General features: G+C 32.3%; 3 protein-coding genes and 2 long non-coding RNA genes across 7 annotated transcripts; 2 read left to right on the forward strand and 3 right to left on the reverse strand.

Annotated features, from left to right (window-relative positions):
- Nucleotides 1-6,433: 6,433 nt before the first annotated feature.
- On the reverse strand, nucleotides 6,434-8,689 carry LOC124444514. The gene is made up of 3 exons (XR_006947970.1): nucleotides 8,468-8,689; nucleotides 8,202-8,261; nucleotides 6,434-6,838 (listed from the first exon to the last, which is right to left on the reverse strand). It is a non-coding gene; the product is annotated as an uncharacterized LOC124444514 (long non-coding RNA).
- A 43-nt stretch (nucleotides 8,690-8,732) lies between these two features.
- Nucleotides 8,733-9,694, forward strand: LOC124444446. Its single transcript, XR_006947963.1, has 2 exons — nucleotides 8,733-9,138; nucleotides 9,219-9,694. It is a non-coding gene; the product is annotated as an uncharacterized LOC124444446 (long non-coding RNA).
- LOC124444053 (neurocalcin homolog) lies at nucleotides 8,933-10,811 on the reverse strand. Of its 3 annotated transcripts, XM_046994788.1 has the most exons (3): nucleotides 10,339-10,733; nucleotides 9,635-10,006; nucleotides 8,933-9,547 (listed from the first exon to the last, which is right to left on the reverse strand). In XM_046994788.1, exons 2-3 carry the CDS (start codon nucleotides 9,985-9,987, stop codon nucleotides 9,352-9,354), a joined length of 549 nt encoding a protein of 182 aa, XP_046850744.1. In that variant the 5' UTR covers nucleotides 9,988-10,006; nucleotides 10,339-10,733; the 3' UTR covers nucleotides 8,933-9,351. The 3 variants fall into 3 exon arrangements, with proteins under 3 accessions (XP_046850744.1, XP_046850615.1, XP_046850680.1); XM_046994659.1 differs by having other exon boundaries at nucleotides 8,933-10,006; nucleotides 10,339-10,811; XM_046994724.1 differs by lacking the exon at nucleotides 10,339-10,733 and adding an exon at nucleotides 10,129-10,296 and having other exon boundaries at nucleotides 8,933-10,006.
- A 766-nt stretch (nucleotides 10,812-11,577) lies between these two features.
- Nucleotides 11,578-13,473, forward strand: LOC124443962 (protein-L-isoaspartate O-methyltransferase domain-containing protein 1-like). Its single transcript, XM_046994551.1, has 3 exons — nucleotides 11,578-13,021; nucleotides 13,083-13,203; nucleotides 13,272-13,473. The coding sequence occupies exons 1-3, from the start codon at nucleotides 12,437-12,439 to the stop codon at nucleotides 13,406-13,408; spliced, it is 843 nt and encodes a 280-aa protein (XP_046850507.1). The 5' UTR covers nucleotides 11,578-12,436; the 3' UTR covers nucleotides 13,409-13,473.
- Nucleotides 13,381-14,443, reverse strand: LOC124444265 (peptidyl-prolyl cis-trans isomerase FKBP1A-like). Its single transcript, XM_046994878.1, has 6 exons — nucleotides 14,349-14,443; nucleotides 14,221-14,268; nucleotides 13,911-14,000; nucleotides 13,810-13,832; nucleotides 13,664-13,737; nucleotides 13,381-13,554 (listed from the first exon to the last, which is right to left on the reverse strand). The coding sequence occupies exons 1-6, from the start codon at nucleotides 14,383-14,385 to the stop codon at nucleotides 13,500-13,502; spliced, it is 327 nt and encodes a 108-aa protein (XP_046850834.1). The 5' UTR covers nucleotides 14,386-14,443; the 3' UTR covers nucleotides 13,381-13,499.
- Between the last annotated feature and the right edge of the window lie 1,100 nt (nucleotides 14,444-15,543).

Genomic DNA, 15,543 nt, shown 5'->3' on the forward strand with positions numbered 1-15,543 from the left:
AAATGCAAAGACTATAGTCTTTTGTAAAGTGTGTAAAAATGCAAGACAATAGTCTTTTGCCTAAAAGTGTGTAAAAATGCAAAGACTATAGTCTTTTAAATAAAGTCTAATAAAATGCAAAGACTATAGTCTTTTGCATAAAGAAAGTGTAAAATGCAAAGACTATAGTCTTTTAATAAAGTGTGTAAATGCAAAGACTATAGTCTTTGGCGTAAAAGTGTAAAATGCAAAGAGACTATAGTCTTTTTTCTTAAAAGTGTAAAAATGCAAGACTATAGTCTTTTGCATAAAGATAAAATCTGAAGACTATAGTCTTCAAGTAAAAGTGTGTAAAAATGCAAAGACTATAGTCTTTACTAAAGTGTAATAAAAATGCAAAGACTATAGTCTTTTTGCATAAAAGAAATTAATAAAAATCAAAGACTATAGTCTTTTGCATAAAAGTGTGTAAAATGCAGAAGTAGTCTTGAAAAAAGATGTAAAATGCAAAGAGACTATAGTCTTTTGCCTAAAGATGTAAAAATGCAAAAGACTATAGTCTTTTTGCAAGTAAAGAATGTAAAATAAAGGACTATAGTCTTTTGCGTAAAGTATAAAAAATCTAAAGACTATAGTCTTTAAATAAAAGTGTAATAATGCAAAGACTATAGTCTTTTATAAAGTGTAATAAAAATGCAAAGACTATAGTCTTTTAAGTAAAGTGTGTAAAATGCAAAGACTATAGTCTTTTAAGTAAAAGTAATAAAAATGCAAAGACTATAGTCTTTTTAAATAAAAGAGAAATGCAAAGACACTATATCTTTTTTAAGTAAAAAGTTAAAATGAGACTATAGTCTTTTAAGTAAAGTGTATAAAATGCAGACTAAGTCTTTGCCTAAAAGTGTGTAAAATCAAAGACTAAGTCTTTTCATAAAAGTGTAAAATCACAAAGACTATAGTCTTTTGCATAAAAGTGAAAAATGCAAGACTATAGTCATTTAAGTAAAGAAGTGTAAAAACAAAAACTATAGTCTTTAAGTAAAAGATAAAAATGCAAGACTATAGTCTTTTTTAATAAAGTGTAAAAATGCAAAGACTATAGTCTTTTTAACGTCAAAAGTGTCATCTACAGACTATAGTCTTTTTATTAAGTGTGTAAAATAAAAACTATAGTCTTTTTTGATAAAAAGTATGTAAAAATGCAAAACTATAGTTTTTAAATAAAGAATGATAAAAATGCAAAAACTATAGTCTTTTGCGTAAAAATTAATGTAAAAATGCAAGACTATAGTCTTTTAATAGCGTAAAGATGTGTAAAATACAAAACTATAGTCTTTAAAAAGTAATAAAAATGCAAAGACTATAGTCTTTTAAGTAAAAGATTAAAATGCAAAACTATAGTTTTTGCGTAAAAGTGTAAAATGCAAAGACTATAGTCTTTTAAGTAAGAGTGTAAAATGCAAAGACGATAGTCTTTATCGTAAAAGTGTGTAAAAATGCAAAGACTATAGTCTTTTGTAAAGATCATAATAAAAATGCAAAGACTATAGTCTTTTAGTAAAAGTGTGTAAAATGCAAAAACTATAGTCTTTTAAATAAAAGTGTAAAAATGCAAAGACTATAGTCTTTTAAGTAAAGAGATAAAATCAAAAACTATAGTTTTAAAAGATGTAATAAAATGCAAAACTATAGTCTTTTAGCGTAAAGTGTGTAAAAATGCAAAAACTATAGTTTTTACGTAAAAGTGTAAAATGCAAAGACTATAGTCTTTTAAATTAAAGTGTAATAAAAATGCAAAAGACTATAGTCTTTTGCATAAAAGTGTAATAAAATGCAAGACTATAGTCTTTTGCATGAAAGTATTAATAAAATGCAAAGACTATAGTCTTTTATCCTAAAAGTGTATAAAAATGCAAAGAGACTATAGTCTTTTTAAGTAAAGTCTAATAAAATGCAAAAGACTATAGTCTTTTGCATAAAAGTGTCAATAAAATGCAAAGACTATAGTCTTTTACAATAAAGTAATAAATACAAAATAGTCTTTGCATTAAAGTGTGTAAAATTCAAAGACTATAGTCTTTTGTAAAAGTGTGTAAAATGCAAAAACTATAGTCATTTGCGTAAAAGTGTATTAAAATGCAAAGACTATAGTCTTTTGTAAAAAGAGTGTAAAAATGCAAAAACTATAGTCTTTTGCATAAAGTGTAAAAATGCAAAGACTATAGTCTTTTCGTAAAAGTGTGTAAAATCAGAAGACTATAGTCTTTTTAAAAGTGTGTAATATAAAGACTGGTCTTTTGCATAAAAGTGATAAAATGCAAAGACTATAGTCTTTTGTAAAGATGTAAATGCAAAGACTATAGTCTTTTGCGTAAAAGTATAATAAAATGCAAAGGTTATAGTCTTTTGCGTAAAAGTGTAATAAAAAACAAAGACTATAGTCTTTTGTAAAGATAAAATGCAAAGACTATAGTCTTTATAAAGATGATAATAAAAATGCAAAGACTATAGTCTTTTAGCGTAAAAGTGTGTAAAATGCAAAGACTATAGTCTTTTCAAGTAAAAGTGTGTAAAAATGCAAAGACTATAGTCTTTGCGTAAAGGGTAATAATAAAAAAGCAAAGACTATAGTCTTTTTATAGTAAAGGTGTGAAAATCAAAGACTATAGTCTTTTAAGTAAAGTGTGTAAAAATGCGAAGATTATAGAGTTTTGCCTAAATGTGTGTAAAAATGCAAAGACTATAGTCTTTTTAAAAAAGGGTGTGAAAATGCAAAGACTATAGTCTTTTGCATAAAAGTGTGTAAAAATGCAAAGACTATAGTCGTTTGCGTAAAAGTGTGTAAAAATAGAAAGACTGTAGTCTTTGACGTAAAAGTGTGTAAAAGTGCAAAGACTATAGTCTTTTGCGTAAAAGTGTGTAAAAATGCAAAGACTATAGTCTTTTAAGTAAAGGTAATGTAAAATGCAAAGAGACATAGTATTTTTTAAGTAAAGTGTGTAAAAATGCAAAACTATAGTCTTTTGCGTAAAAGAGATAATAAAGTTAAAACTATAGTTTTAGTAAAAAGTGTGTAAAATGCAAAAGCTAAGTCTTTTGCTTAAAAGAAGTGTGTAAAATGCAAAGACTATAGTCTTTTAAAAATAATAAAATGCAAAGACTATAGTTTTTAAATAAGAGATAAAATGCAAAAACTATAGTCTTTTGCGTAAAAGTGTAAAATGCAAAACTATAGTTTTTGTGTAAAGAGAGTGTGTAAAATGCAAAGACTATAGTCTTTTTGAAAAAAAATGTAAAAAAAATGCAAGACTATAGTCTTTATGCTAAAAGTGTATAAAAATGCAAAGACTATAGTCTTTTTAAGTAAAAATCTAAAAATGCAAAGACTATAGTCTTTTAAGTAAAGAGTATTAAAAAATGCAAAAACTATAGTCTTTTTTAAAGTGTGTAAAATGCAAAGACTATAGTCTTTTGCGTAAAAAGTGAAAAATGCAAAAACTATAGTTTTTGCATAAAGAGATAATAAAATGCAAAAACTAAAGTCTTTTAGCGTAAAGATAATAAAATGCAAAACAGTATGTTTTTAGTAAAAGTTATAAAAATAAAGACTATAGTCTTTTAAGTAAGAGTGTAAAAATGCAAAGACTATAGTCTTTTGCATAAAAGATAATAAAAAATCAAGACTATAGTCTTTTGCATAAAAGATGTTAAAAATGCAAGACTATAGTCTTTTCTAAAAGTGTAAAAATGCAAAGACTATAGTCTTTTGCGTAAAAGTGTGTAAAAATGCAAAGCTATAGTGTTGCGTAAAAGTGTGTAAAAATTCAAAGACTATAGTCTTTTGCATAAAAGTGTGTAAAAATGCAAAAACTATAGTCTTTTGCGTAAAAGTGTGTAAAAATGCAAAGACTATAGTCTTTGCGTAAAGTGTGTAAAAATGCAAAACTATAGTCTTTTGCATAAAAGTGTGTAAAAATGCAAAGACTATAGTCTTTTCCGTAAAAGTGTGTAAAATGCAAAGACTATAGTCTTTTAAGTAAAAGTGTGTAAAATGCAAAGACTATAGTTTTTGCATAAAAGTAATGATAAAAATGCAGACTATAGTCTTTTGCGTAAAAGTGTGTGAAAATGCAAACACTATAGTCTTTTGTGTAAAAGTGTGTAAAATTGCAAAGTCTATAATCTTTTGCAAAAAAGTGTGTAAAAATGCAAGACTATAGTCTTTTGTGTAAAATTGTTTAAAAATGCAAAGACAATAGTCTTTTTAAAAAAGGGTGTAAAAATGCAAAGACTATAGTCTTTTGTGTAAAAGTGTGTAAAAATGCAAAGACTATAGTCTTTTGTAAAAGTGTGTAAAAATGCATAGACTTTAGTCTTTGGTGTAAAAGTTTGTAAAAATGGAAAGAATATAGTCTTTATGAAAGAATGTTTTATGCAGTGCGGTGTTTGAAATTAATTGAAGATATGATCTTCGTACTTTTCTGGACAATTAAAGCAATTGTCTAATTGCTGAAAAATCCAGGTGACTCAACGGGATTCGAACCCACGACCTCTGCGGTGCTGGTGCAGTGCTCTGAACATTGAGCTCTATAAGACCTGGAGGGGAAAAGGGGCGTGGACCAGGTGGTCAAAATCATGGCGGTAATGGCGGATTTTGGTGGTCAAAACTTACACTTTAAAAATTTTTTTCAATATTCACTCCCTCCTGATTTCCAATACTGTTTATATGACGATAACAAGTGAAAGAAAACATTTACGATACCGACAGAATATCATGTGAAAATAATGCTTCAACATTGCGTGAAAACACAGTACAGACACGTCAAAATAAAGAAAATCGACGGTAGAGAAACGCATATTTTGGCTGTAACATTTAAGTTGTTTTATGACATTGTAACCTTTTAAAAGTGAAAATCAAACGGCATTCTTTAGTAGACCTGCCAATCTTGTCAAACTTATACATTATTTCATGCTTCTGTGTGTTTGACTGTTTGTAAACAGTTTGGTGCTACTATTTTCTGGCTCAAATGGATAAATCTGTGTTAAAATGCTCCTAAGGAGCGATAAAATGTTTGCTTCATTCCTACGACATAAGTCAACTGAAAATTTACCATGGATAAGTATCATAAGTGTATTATCATTACCTGATAAATCTACTGAAAACTCATAAAGAAAGTATGTTGAACTAGAAGAGCTACAAAAAAGAAAAACTTCATTTACAGAAACGCTAAGTAGTACTTTAAAATTGTTTGCATAAATCCAACTTTCCAATGCCATTATAATTGTCTACACTATACAGTCAGTCAAATTGAGCAGGCAAACAGTTTAATAGTTATTTTTATTATACAACATATACCATAGTTCTCATTAATTTTGCATGGCACTGCATTCAATTTCAACACAACTCTGTTGTAAACTTTCCCTTCATCTTAAAAAAGAAACATGAGCAAATTATGCCCCATTTTTGGGAGGTAAACTCATTTCAAATCAGGAGAGTTTAGCTTGATGCCTTGATCATGATACAAGATGGATGCAAAACTCCATAAAAATTGACAGCTTCGCCACGTCTGGCGAGCGATTAAGTGAAGAACAAACAAGACTGGACCAAAATAACTTTAAATTAAAACTTAGTAGTAGAAACACTCTTCAAGTATCGTGTTATAAACAAAACAGTAAAACTAATACTGTGCTACTTTCCAGAGTCAAGAAATGTTTCCTTTTCTGTCGCTATTTCAGCATCCGCAAACCACAGAAGTTGGCAGTTTAATAAATAAAATTTTAAAAAAGTGTTTATGTGCTTGTAAATGATGATCGTCCAGGTTAATAAAGTCCTGAGAAGGACTGTTTTTGTTGTTGTTGACTGACGTTTCGAAACTAAGGTTGTCTACATTTTACCAACTGTACCCGTGGATGGTCTAGACTTGCTTAAGAAGTTACTTCATTTTAATCCTGAGAAACGTCCTTCGGCAAAAGAGGTTTTGCGATATCCATATGTCTCTAGGTTTCATAATTTCTCAGATGAACCAATAATAGAACATGAAGTCCATCCACCTTTGAGCGATGATCAACAGCTCACTGTGGATGAATACAGAAAGAAATTGTATGAGGTATAAGGGTGAATTCTAACAATCTATGTTTGAAGTAAATGGTTTGAACCGGGAGTATCGTTACATGTTAGTAAATGTAGATCGTCCAGGTTGGTATAGTCCTGAGAAGGACTGTTTTGTTGTTGTTGACTGACATTTTGACTCTGAAGATGACTACCGCTAAGGTTGTCGAAACGTCAGTAAACAACAACAAAAACAGTCCTTCTCAGCTGGACGATCATCATTAAAACATTAACACTCATTCAAACTAAAAGTGTTTATGTTAGGAAAATAAATAGTTTTGATATTTTCTATACTCGCAATCGTGGTGGTCAAATCAGGGTGGGCGACAAAAATTTTATTTCATGAGCCCGCGTCTCTCCGCTGACTTTGACCACCAAAATCCGCCATGTTTTTGGCTTACAAAATTCCTTCGCGTGACCAAATTACCGTCTATTTAAACGATTTATGTAATAAAAAGACAAATTGACAAGTGAACGAAACCCTCCTTTTTCCAAGCATTTGCAACGCTTCAAATTCATTCAGAACTCTTGAATTTCTCGCAGCGTAGCCGAAAGGCATAGGCATCAAATAAGGAGACTCATGTCCATCATCACAGCCATTTTGATTTCTCCCTTGATCTTTTGTAGCGTCGGGCTTGTCTGGAGTGATGTTATTGCTTAAACCGCGCGACATGAGATTTGGAGAGGATAAAAGGATGTCCAAGAAGCTGCTGCGTTGAGCATTGGTTACCGTTCTCCGGATATAGACATCTATAGAAAGTATATGACATTAAAAGACAGTAGCTATAAATTCTTCGTCACTTTAATGCTTCTTTTACTTCATGATCTTCATTTATTCAAGTGAAAGCTTTGATTGGAAGTTTTCAAGCATGGCTATCATTACATTGACAAATATATATTCCGAGAAGGGTAACTTTCGTTATGACACTGTGATTTAATAAAAATGAACTTAGAAAACCAAAACGGGCTTTTCAATTCATCCAAAGACTAAACTCTTTCTCCTTCACATTAGTTGACTTTTTAAAAAAAAACTTAAAAAATGTAACAATAGAAAATAAAAAATGTTGAAAAGCGTTTACTTGAATCATACCTTATTGGCAAAAATTAATTAAGAAATGAAAGATGTTTACTGTGTTTGCACAGGCTTATGCAAACAGAGGAGACCTTTGGGAGAACTTGAGAGCAGATCAGTGCAAGCCCGAGACCAAAGGTCAAGGTTTGCACATGCTCGAGGGTTTTCACGAATGTCTCCAAGATTTGCATAAGCCAGTGCAAACACAAAAATTTTATTTCTTTTATAAAATAACAATTATGTGAAAAAAACAAAAATTTTTCCTCTAAAATGTATTCATGATGGATTTGCAAATTCTCTTTGTCTGATTGATTGTTTTGATTGATTTGATTGGTTGAGCTCAGTTGAGTTTTGCATTGCTCTAGACCAATCAGCACAAACATTTCATTGTGTTCATTTTATAAAGAAAAATAGCAAATAGTAAGTCTTTATAGATATATATTGAAATTATGAAACTAAAATACAGCCCTACCTACACTGATTTTCTGAAATACATAAAGAAATGTCGAATGCAGGGAAATGACTTTCATAATACCAGACCTCATGCAATCTACATTGTAAAATTATACATGATACAAATTTCACATTATTCAAGCTGAAACATGAAAAGTCGCTGTTTATATTGAAATATGAATCCTGAACAAAGTTCATAGTACTGAAAGCAAAACAGCCTGTTCTTACAAAAGTGCATGCTGTATGTAAGTCCTATGGTGTAATTGTAGACTTTAAAAAAAATTCAATCCTTAGCACAAATGCTTTCATAAGTTTATCTCTACCACCACAAGAAAGTGCACAAAACAACCATTTTCCTAACTATAAATAACTTATCTCGAATACTTGGCCTTATAATCTTTATCTTAGCCTCTATTTTCACTACAATACTAAAACTCTACTTTAGGCCTCATAATTCTAGTTTGAATTTCAAAAAACGTCTTCTTGATCATGCTAAATTAACTGTGTTGCCTTTTAACCTATTCCCTAAGACAACAAACCCTGCCTAAGCACAATCCTATTCCGAATGTCAACAGTTTTTCTGCTAACCTTGATTTTAAATCTTATCTTGACCTTTTTCTTTATGATTTTTCTTGAACTTAATTGATCCTAAAAAATCACAAAACATCATTCAGCATTGAAGCTTGAAAACTCTTCTTGTCAACAATTTATATGGTTTTAGGGAGACAAAATGTATCACAGTTGGTTAAAACAGATTTGGCGATTTGACATTACATCAATAAATTGTTAATTGTTATTGACAGTACAACTTCAGAAAGCAAAGACAATTTTTATTGTAAAAAGACAATACTTACCATAAAGCCTGTGTGCTGACTGCGTCCATTCAAGTATCCTCGCTAGCTATAACCCTCTTTCTTTATCACTTTAAGAACGCCACCATGTTAGCATAACGATATATAGACGCTTGCTACTATTCTTTACAACCTAAATGCCATTGAGACGCAAAATATTGCGAAGAAGAGGTTTCAAAAGAGCGAATTTGCAAGAAAACATGTCAACTGTCAAAATGATAGAAAATTTACTTCGTTGAAAAAAACACGAGGCGCGCGTGATTATCGACGCGAATCTTGAATAATGAAGTTTATAAAATGGCGTCCACATAGAAGGATTTTAAATGTTATGTTTTACTCTGTTTCAGTTCGATACACGAGTCGTTATTTTAGTACTAAAACCACGAATGCAGGCATGGATTACGAAATATTGCATAATGAAGTTGATGGTGAATTTTACATTAATTTGAAAGACGGTACACTACCAGCTACATAACATCGTTATTATCGTTTTATTGTTGTCATTTTTGTTACTAATATACTTGTACAGGTAGTCACATAAACCGTAATTTTGTTTCAGAAAAGGCTGTACTACAATATAAATATCTCGACGATAAAGAAAATACAGTTGATTTTTACCATACTGGTGTACCTAGTGCATATCGAGGAAAGGGATTGCTGCTGAGTTAGTAAAGGTGATTATGATACCGTTTTGTACATTGTTCACTTCTCTAGTTTTAGAATCATTATTCAACGGTATATTTTAATTTTTTAGTTTGCATTTGAACACATGGCATCGTTGAACGTACAGGTCTCTCCGTCTTGCTCATATGTTGAACATTACATCGCGAAAAACAAGAATTCTGATCTGGTGAAAAAATTAAAAATTAAATTATGACCATGAAGCATCATAAATTATTCAACATGTCCGCCAAATCGTTATCATCTTCTGCCCCTGCAATGAACTCATCCAAAGATAAAACGCCATCTGAGTTCTTATCAACTCGTTTAAATATATCGTCGGTCATCTCTTTTGCTAATTGGTCATCGTCATATTTTCCCGAAAGCTTTTGAATCGCTCTCAAGATTCCAAGAAGCTCCTCTCTAAATAAAACATTTGTAAAGGAGTTGTATTCGAACTCGGAATTATTATAAATAATAGTCGTATAATACGGGAATATGAAAGTTAACCTTGTGATAAAGCCATTTCCATCGACATCGTACATATTAAATGCCCATTTTAACCTTTCATCTGACGTACCTCTCTGCATCACAGACAGCGAGACAATCAATTCGCGAAAGTCTAAAATCCCATCTTGGTTTGCATCGAAGACGCGAAACGTATGCTGAGCAAACTCGGATGAATCTCCCGCCGGAAAAAATGTTGAATAAAGCTTTTTAAATTCATCCAATTTCATTGATCCAGTTTTACTCTTTTTGCGAAATTCTTTGTAGAAAGATTTTATTTCTTTGTGCGTGAACTCCGTGCGCTGAGATAACTCTTTCAGGTTTTGTGGCGTCAGTTTACTCTGATCTTTTCCCATAATTCAAGTCCACAGAATACTAAAAATAAGTATAAACATACTTGGTCAGACAGGGTGTACGTTTATACTCAGACATCAAAAAATGCGTGGGCTATCGTAGTCAATCGCCCATTAATATTGTTTATTAATATTTCAACATACACCTAACAATACTATCGTGAAATCAAATGAAACCAGGTTGCGCATAAACGAAGGTGATGCAAAGACACGCGTTTTAGTTGCTTGGCCAAATGGTCTTTGTTTCAGAAATTCATCATTTAAGATTTTAGTGCGCTGCGCGCAAGTATATTAATGGTCTTGCTTTGAGTTTAGAACAATGTAATATTATAACAGTGTTTTTATAGTACTTACCAATGAATCACCTCGAAATGAACCAAGGGAAAAACGTGATTTGGAGTATGGCCTGTTGACAAAATGCCAATCTTTTCGATAAACATTAAAATTAGTGTCTTTGACCTTCGTTTCCTGTTTTTCTTTCTGTAAAATCTCTAACCATTACACAAACGCCTGACGTATGAAACATTGTCAAATGAGATCCTGATAGCTTGTTGTTAGGGCTTAGGATCAAAATTTTTAACTCCCAATAATAGGATTTTCTATCGGCTTTTAAGAAATGTTTAAATATTTTGAAAAATGTCGACACACACCCCCCTGACTAACAAGAACAACTTAAATGAAGATATGATCTTCGCACTTTGCTGGGCAATTTCAAACACCGCACTGCATAAAACATTCTTAAGAACAACTTACATGTTCTATTGGAAAAACGTTAAGTTGAGGTGTGTTGAAGTATATTTCATTCCCAATTCTATTTATTTTGTTTTCTTACTCAATTATTCATAAACAATTTTTTGTGTTTATCTTCGTCGTGCGTCATGCTGGCTGTGAAGGCAAGGTGGGTCAGAGGTGGGTTCATACCTTCATGCGTATTGTTGAAGGATACCATTGAATTAGATGTTTGAGCCAATGAGAATGCGCGAACTACCAGTCACGTGCTCAAAGCGTTTCCTCATTCCTTAAAGTGTCGTGTCAACGTAATTGTGTTGTTGTGAAGATTGCAGAGAGGCGAGGCGTAAGTCATTTTGGGATAAAATAGCTTCTATTCAGTCGAAAGAAAAATGTCAGGTCAATTCACTCACGGTTTGTTTGGCTGCTTTGACGACTGCTTGTTATGTCTTACAACGTACTGTGTGCCATGTTACACTATGGGAAAGACAGCCGAAGCTGCTGGCGACGACTGCCTGCTTTGTGGTTTAGCAATGATGGTTCCTTATTTGAATTTGTATGCTATCTGTTCAAATCGTGGCAAAGTTCGCGAACAGAAAGGAATTCCTGGCAGTGCAGGGGAAGATCTTCTTACTGTTTGTTGCTGTGCTGGATGTGCGCTAATGCAGCAAGCTCAAGAGATGGGTGTGAAGGCGCCATTTGGACAATCCATGAGCAGAGAATGAACGATTGAACTGTGTGCACTAACCACTTATATTTTACAATCAATCTCATTAAAACTTTGTACCTTTTCGATGTAATAATAGCACAGTTTTCAGTATTTCATAAACATAGCCTACATACAAAGTTCATTTCCAAGTGACGTGTGAATTAAAGTCTAACTGCACTAACAATACATTGTACTATTATTCTTGTTCAATTGATTTTTATTCGATGCTGTTTTTGAGACTTGTGAGACTTGGAAAATTCTAAGAAGTTGGTGATGTATTGAAATGAATTGAAACGACGATAAGTCATTGATAAACGGTAGATATGATACTGAAAATGACTTTGTCCTTGTGTGCAAGAAACGCGATAAAGCGTATTAATCATCCATTTTTGTTATTAATTAATTAAAACTAGCTTAAAGGAAGATATTATTCGTTCAATAATGGAATAATAGGAGATCCTAGTATCGCTTTTGACATTTACATCTACGTGTACTGATCTTACGGACGATTATCGACTTCCTGTATTTGCAAGATTGAAATCGAAAATCATCACCATGAAAACAGGAAAGGCTACTTTACAAATCGATATTTCGGCCTTCCTCGGTCAACTAAAATTTAACTTTCTCTCGTTAATAATAATTCACAGCAGTCATCAGTGTCATGTAGTTTTTTTTCATGAAAATTCCTTCGAAATAGGTCACATTAAGCACGATAAATCATAAATCCTTCCTATCTAAGTAAACATTAGTCACATTCCGTTGGCAATTAACTCCCATGAAATATTACTTGCCTTGCTAATTAAAGCCTAATTTCAGTAGCCATTTTGAATAAATTATTATTAATTTTAGATGTTTAGCTCAGAAATAAACTGTAAGATTGATCAACAAATTGCCAGAAACCTTGTGAACATGAAATATTTGTCATTAAGGAGTTTATAAGGGTTGAATTTGCAACATACTGTTGACTTTGTGTTGAAAACGGAACGATTAAGAACATTGTATGATTGTTACAGGATGGGAGGGTATGTAAGTGTTGGGGTCGACAATAATGATTTGATTGATAAACTTCGCGATGTGGGTTACATCAAATCACCCGAAATCATGTTTGCGTTACGTGCAGTAGACAGAGGGCTTTATTTCCCAGAATGTAGAGAAAGTCTGGCATATAGAGATTTGGCTTACAAGAATGGTGATGTTCATTTGTCGGCTCCTTGTATTTATTGTGAAGCCCTGGAAGGTCTGCAGTTGAAAGATGGTCTGTCATTTCTGAACATTGGTAGTGGTACAGGATATTTATCCACCATAGCCGGTCTACTGCTTAATGGTACTGGAACCAATCACGGTATAGAGATATGCAAAAATCTTATAACTTTTGCAGAAGATAAAACGAATTTATTTCTGAAGCAATGCATGCCACATATTTATGGATTGGAGTTTTGTAACCCTGTGTACATTCATGGAAATGGTTTATGTTTGAACCCTGACTATCGCCAATATGACAGAGTGTATTGTGGGGCAGAAGTGAGCGCACAGTACAAAGATTACATGAAGTCTTTGCTCAAAGTAGGCGGGATATTGGTGATGCCTTTTGATGACCAGGTAATAATGTTTGAAGTCATTATTTTGAGTAAATAAACAAGTAAACCTGACCTTTTTTCAGTTGATGAAATTCACAAGGACATCTGATGTGGATTATGAAAGCAAGTCATTGCTTCCTGTTTCATTTTCACCAATGATTCTTCCAGACAACAGAGAGATGTTGTTGACACCAATTAATATTTGTAAGATGCTTCTTGTCGTTTTTTTTTGAGCTTTGTTCATCAATGAAGCCGTTTATTAATTTCTATAGCATCCAATCCAAGAAGTTTGCAAGCGCAATGTAGAAGTGTTGTTCGCCATTGTCTCGGTGTAAAAAATTTAAGAAATTTGTTCTGTCTAAAATTACCACTACCAGAACCTGTACTTGAATATTTACTGTATCAATAAAACTGGAAAGTCTTACAAATTTAATATACTTGTAAATAGCAAATTAAAAAAATCTTTCTACAAAACTCGATCAGTGGGATTCTTCCGCATTTCATTCAATACCCAAAAACTCCACATCAAAAATTAAAGTTGCATTTGGAGGGATAGTGGTGAACGGTTAAGGATTCTAATGTACGCAATAGATTTAGTGCACATGGTCATAATTTCTCAAGGTGGTGGTTTAAGCTCTTAATATGAATATTTACTAAAGGATATACACCGGGGTGTCCTCGTGAACCGTAACCATAATCTGGTGAGCATGTTAATGTAGCTATCTCACCAACACTCATCTACAACAAACATGATGAGATAAACAAAATGTCGCAAAACATAGAATTTTATAAATAAATACAAGTCAATACCTGAGCTACACCTTCATCCCATCCTAAAAAGTCAGGATAATTGTTACACTTTAATTGCAATAGAACTTAAAATTTATTCATTTCACATCCAAACTGGTTACCCCGAATGACTTGACCCTTTCCTATCTTGAACTTGAATGGCTTTCCTCTATCACGAGATGAATCAAATTTTTTTCCATTTTGAAGACAACCTAAAATAAAATCCTTTAAATTTCATTTCTCATTCTCATGTAAATGTGTACCCATCCTCATTTTTAGTAACCAACAAGAAATGTCTCCATGTTGATTATTTCACATTTCATTGCACCTTCCCATGATTGCAAGATTATAAAAATTGCAACATTCAAGCTGGAAGGGCGACTTTTCTCCTAATATATGGCCTTTCATACATTAATTGAACTTAAAACCAACCTGTATAATGAACAATTACAGTCTGTCCTACTTTGGGGAAAGTTTTGCCTAAAAGGTAGAAAAGTACATCAAAAATATAAAAATATCCACGAACAATATGTTGTCATAAACAAGCAATTAATGCGTACCGTCTCCTGGTTTTTTAACATCAACTTGTACACCCATTTTTAAAGTGGTACAAAATAAAAAATGGCGAACTACCCACTCAAGGAGTATTATTACATATGCGAGTTTGTCACCTACGGGATTATTCCAACACGTGAACATCTACGGCGACCTACCCCTCCCCAACCCTACTAACTCCCACGCAATGACGACCTGGTGGGGAGCTTTCGTTGTTATATTACGAAAAAAATATTCTTTATTGTAATAAAACATCAAATATAACATAAATTATTTAATAATTTAACAAAGTCAACAAAATTTCCTATAACAGTATAACATATTTCATGTATTGGTCAAGGTTTAGCATGTTCGTTTTTCCTGAAATGTTGAAGGCAAAAATATATCCTCAGGTTGTTAGATGCAACATCTATAAGAAGAGGGGAAAATACAGCCGAGCTTTTAATTATTGTTTGTAATTCATTCTAACTCCTCTAAAATATTGTAAAATGAACAATTACCTTTTTGTTTGTGAAAATGTAATGATCATACAATAAAAATGGCTAAACTTTTTTAGTGTCAATAGGGAAGTTTCATATATGGTGGTGTGTCCTGGTGAACCAGGTTAATTTTAATCACAGAGCTGTTACCATCAGATGGATTCTCGATAAGTTCCAGATCTTTCAATCATCGTTTGTAGGCAAAAATTGTTCTTCTATAGGTAAATTTCACCGATGAATTTTTAATGTTTTCAGCAAATATGCCCAAGCCATGCCCATGCCCCGCCCCAATTTTTTGCATAATTTGATATTCAGACTCCAACACAAAAACACAGACTTCACAACACCTTGCCTATTCACATATCTTTACGGCCTCGACTGACTATCATACAAACTGTTTATGAGATGAGAAATGAAATGATGAGAATGAAGAATATTTGTTTTCCATTCTCATGTCTTTGCCCTTCGCCAATTTTCTTTCATCACACAACATTTTCTTTGGTCAGCAACCGATTTAACTTCCATGTTTTCCACATAGAGAAGATGCTTGCACTTGTTCAAATACTTTTTCCTCTTAGTCTTTAAAAGAAAGACCATAAGTACTACAAATCTAAAATATAACAATATTCCCAGTCAAATACGTTTTTTAAGGTTTATTACCAGTTGACTCTGCACTCCGAAATTTTTTGCGCCAAATTATCTAATCAAGAAATAAGTTAAA

The sequence above is a fragment of the Xenia sp. Carnegie-2017 genome, unplaced genomic scaffold (assembly GCF_021976095.1).
Source record: "Xenia sp. Carnegie-2017 unplaced genomic scaffold, XeniaSp_v1 HiC_scaffold_1, whole genome shotgun sequence".
NCBI lineage: Eukaryota > Metazoa > Cnidaria > Anthozoa > Malacalcyonacea > Xeniidae > Xenia > Xenia sp. Carnegie-2017.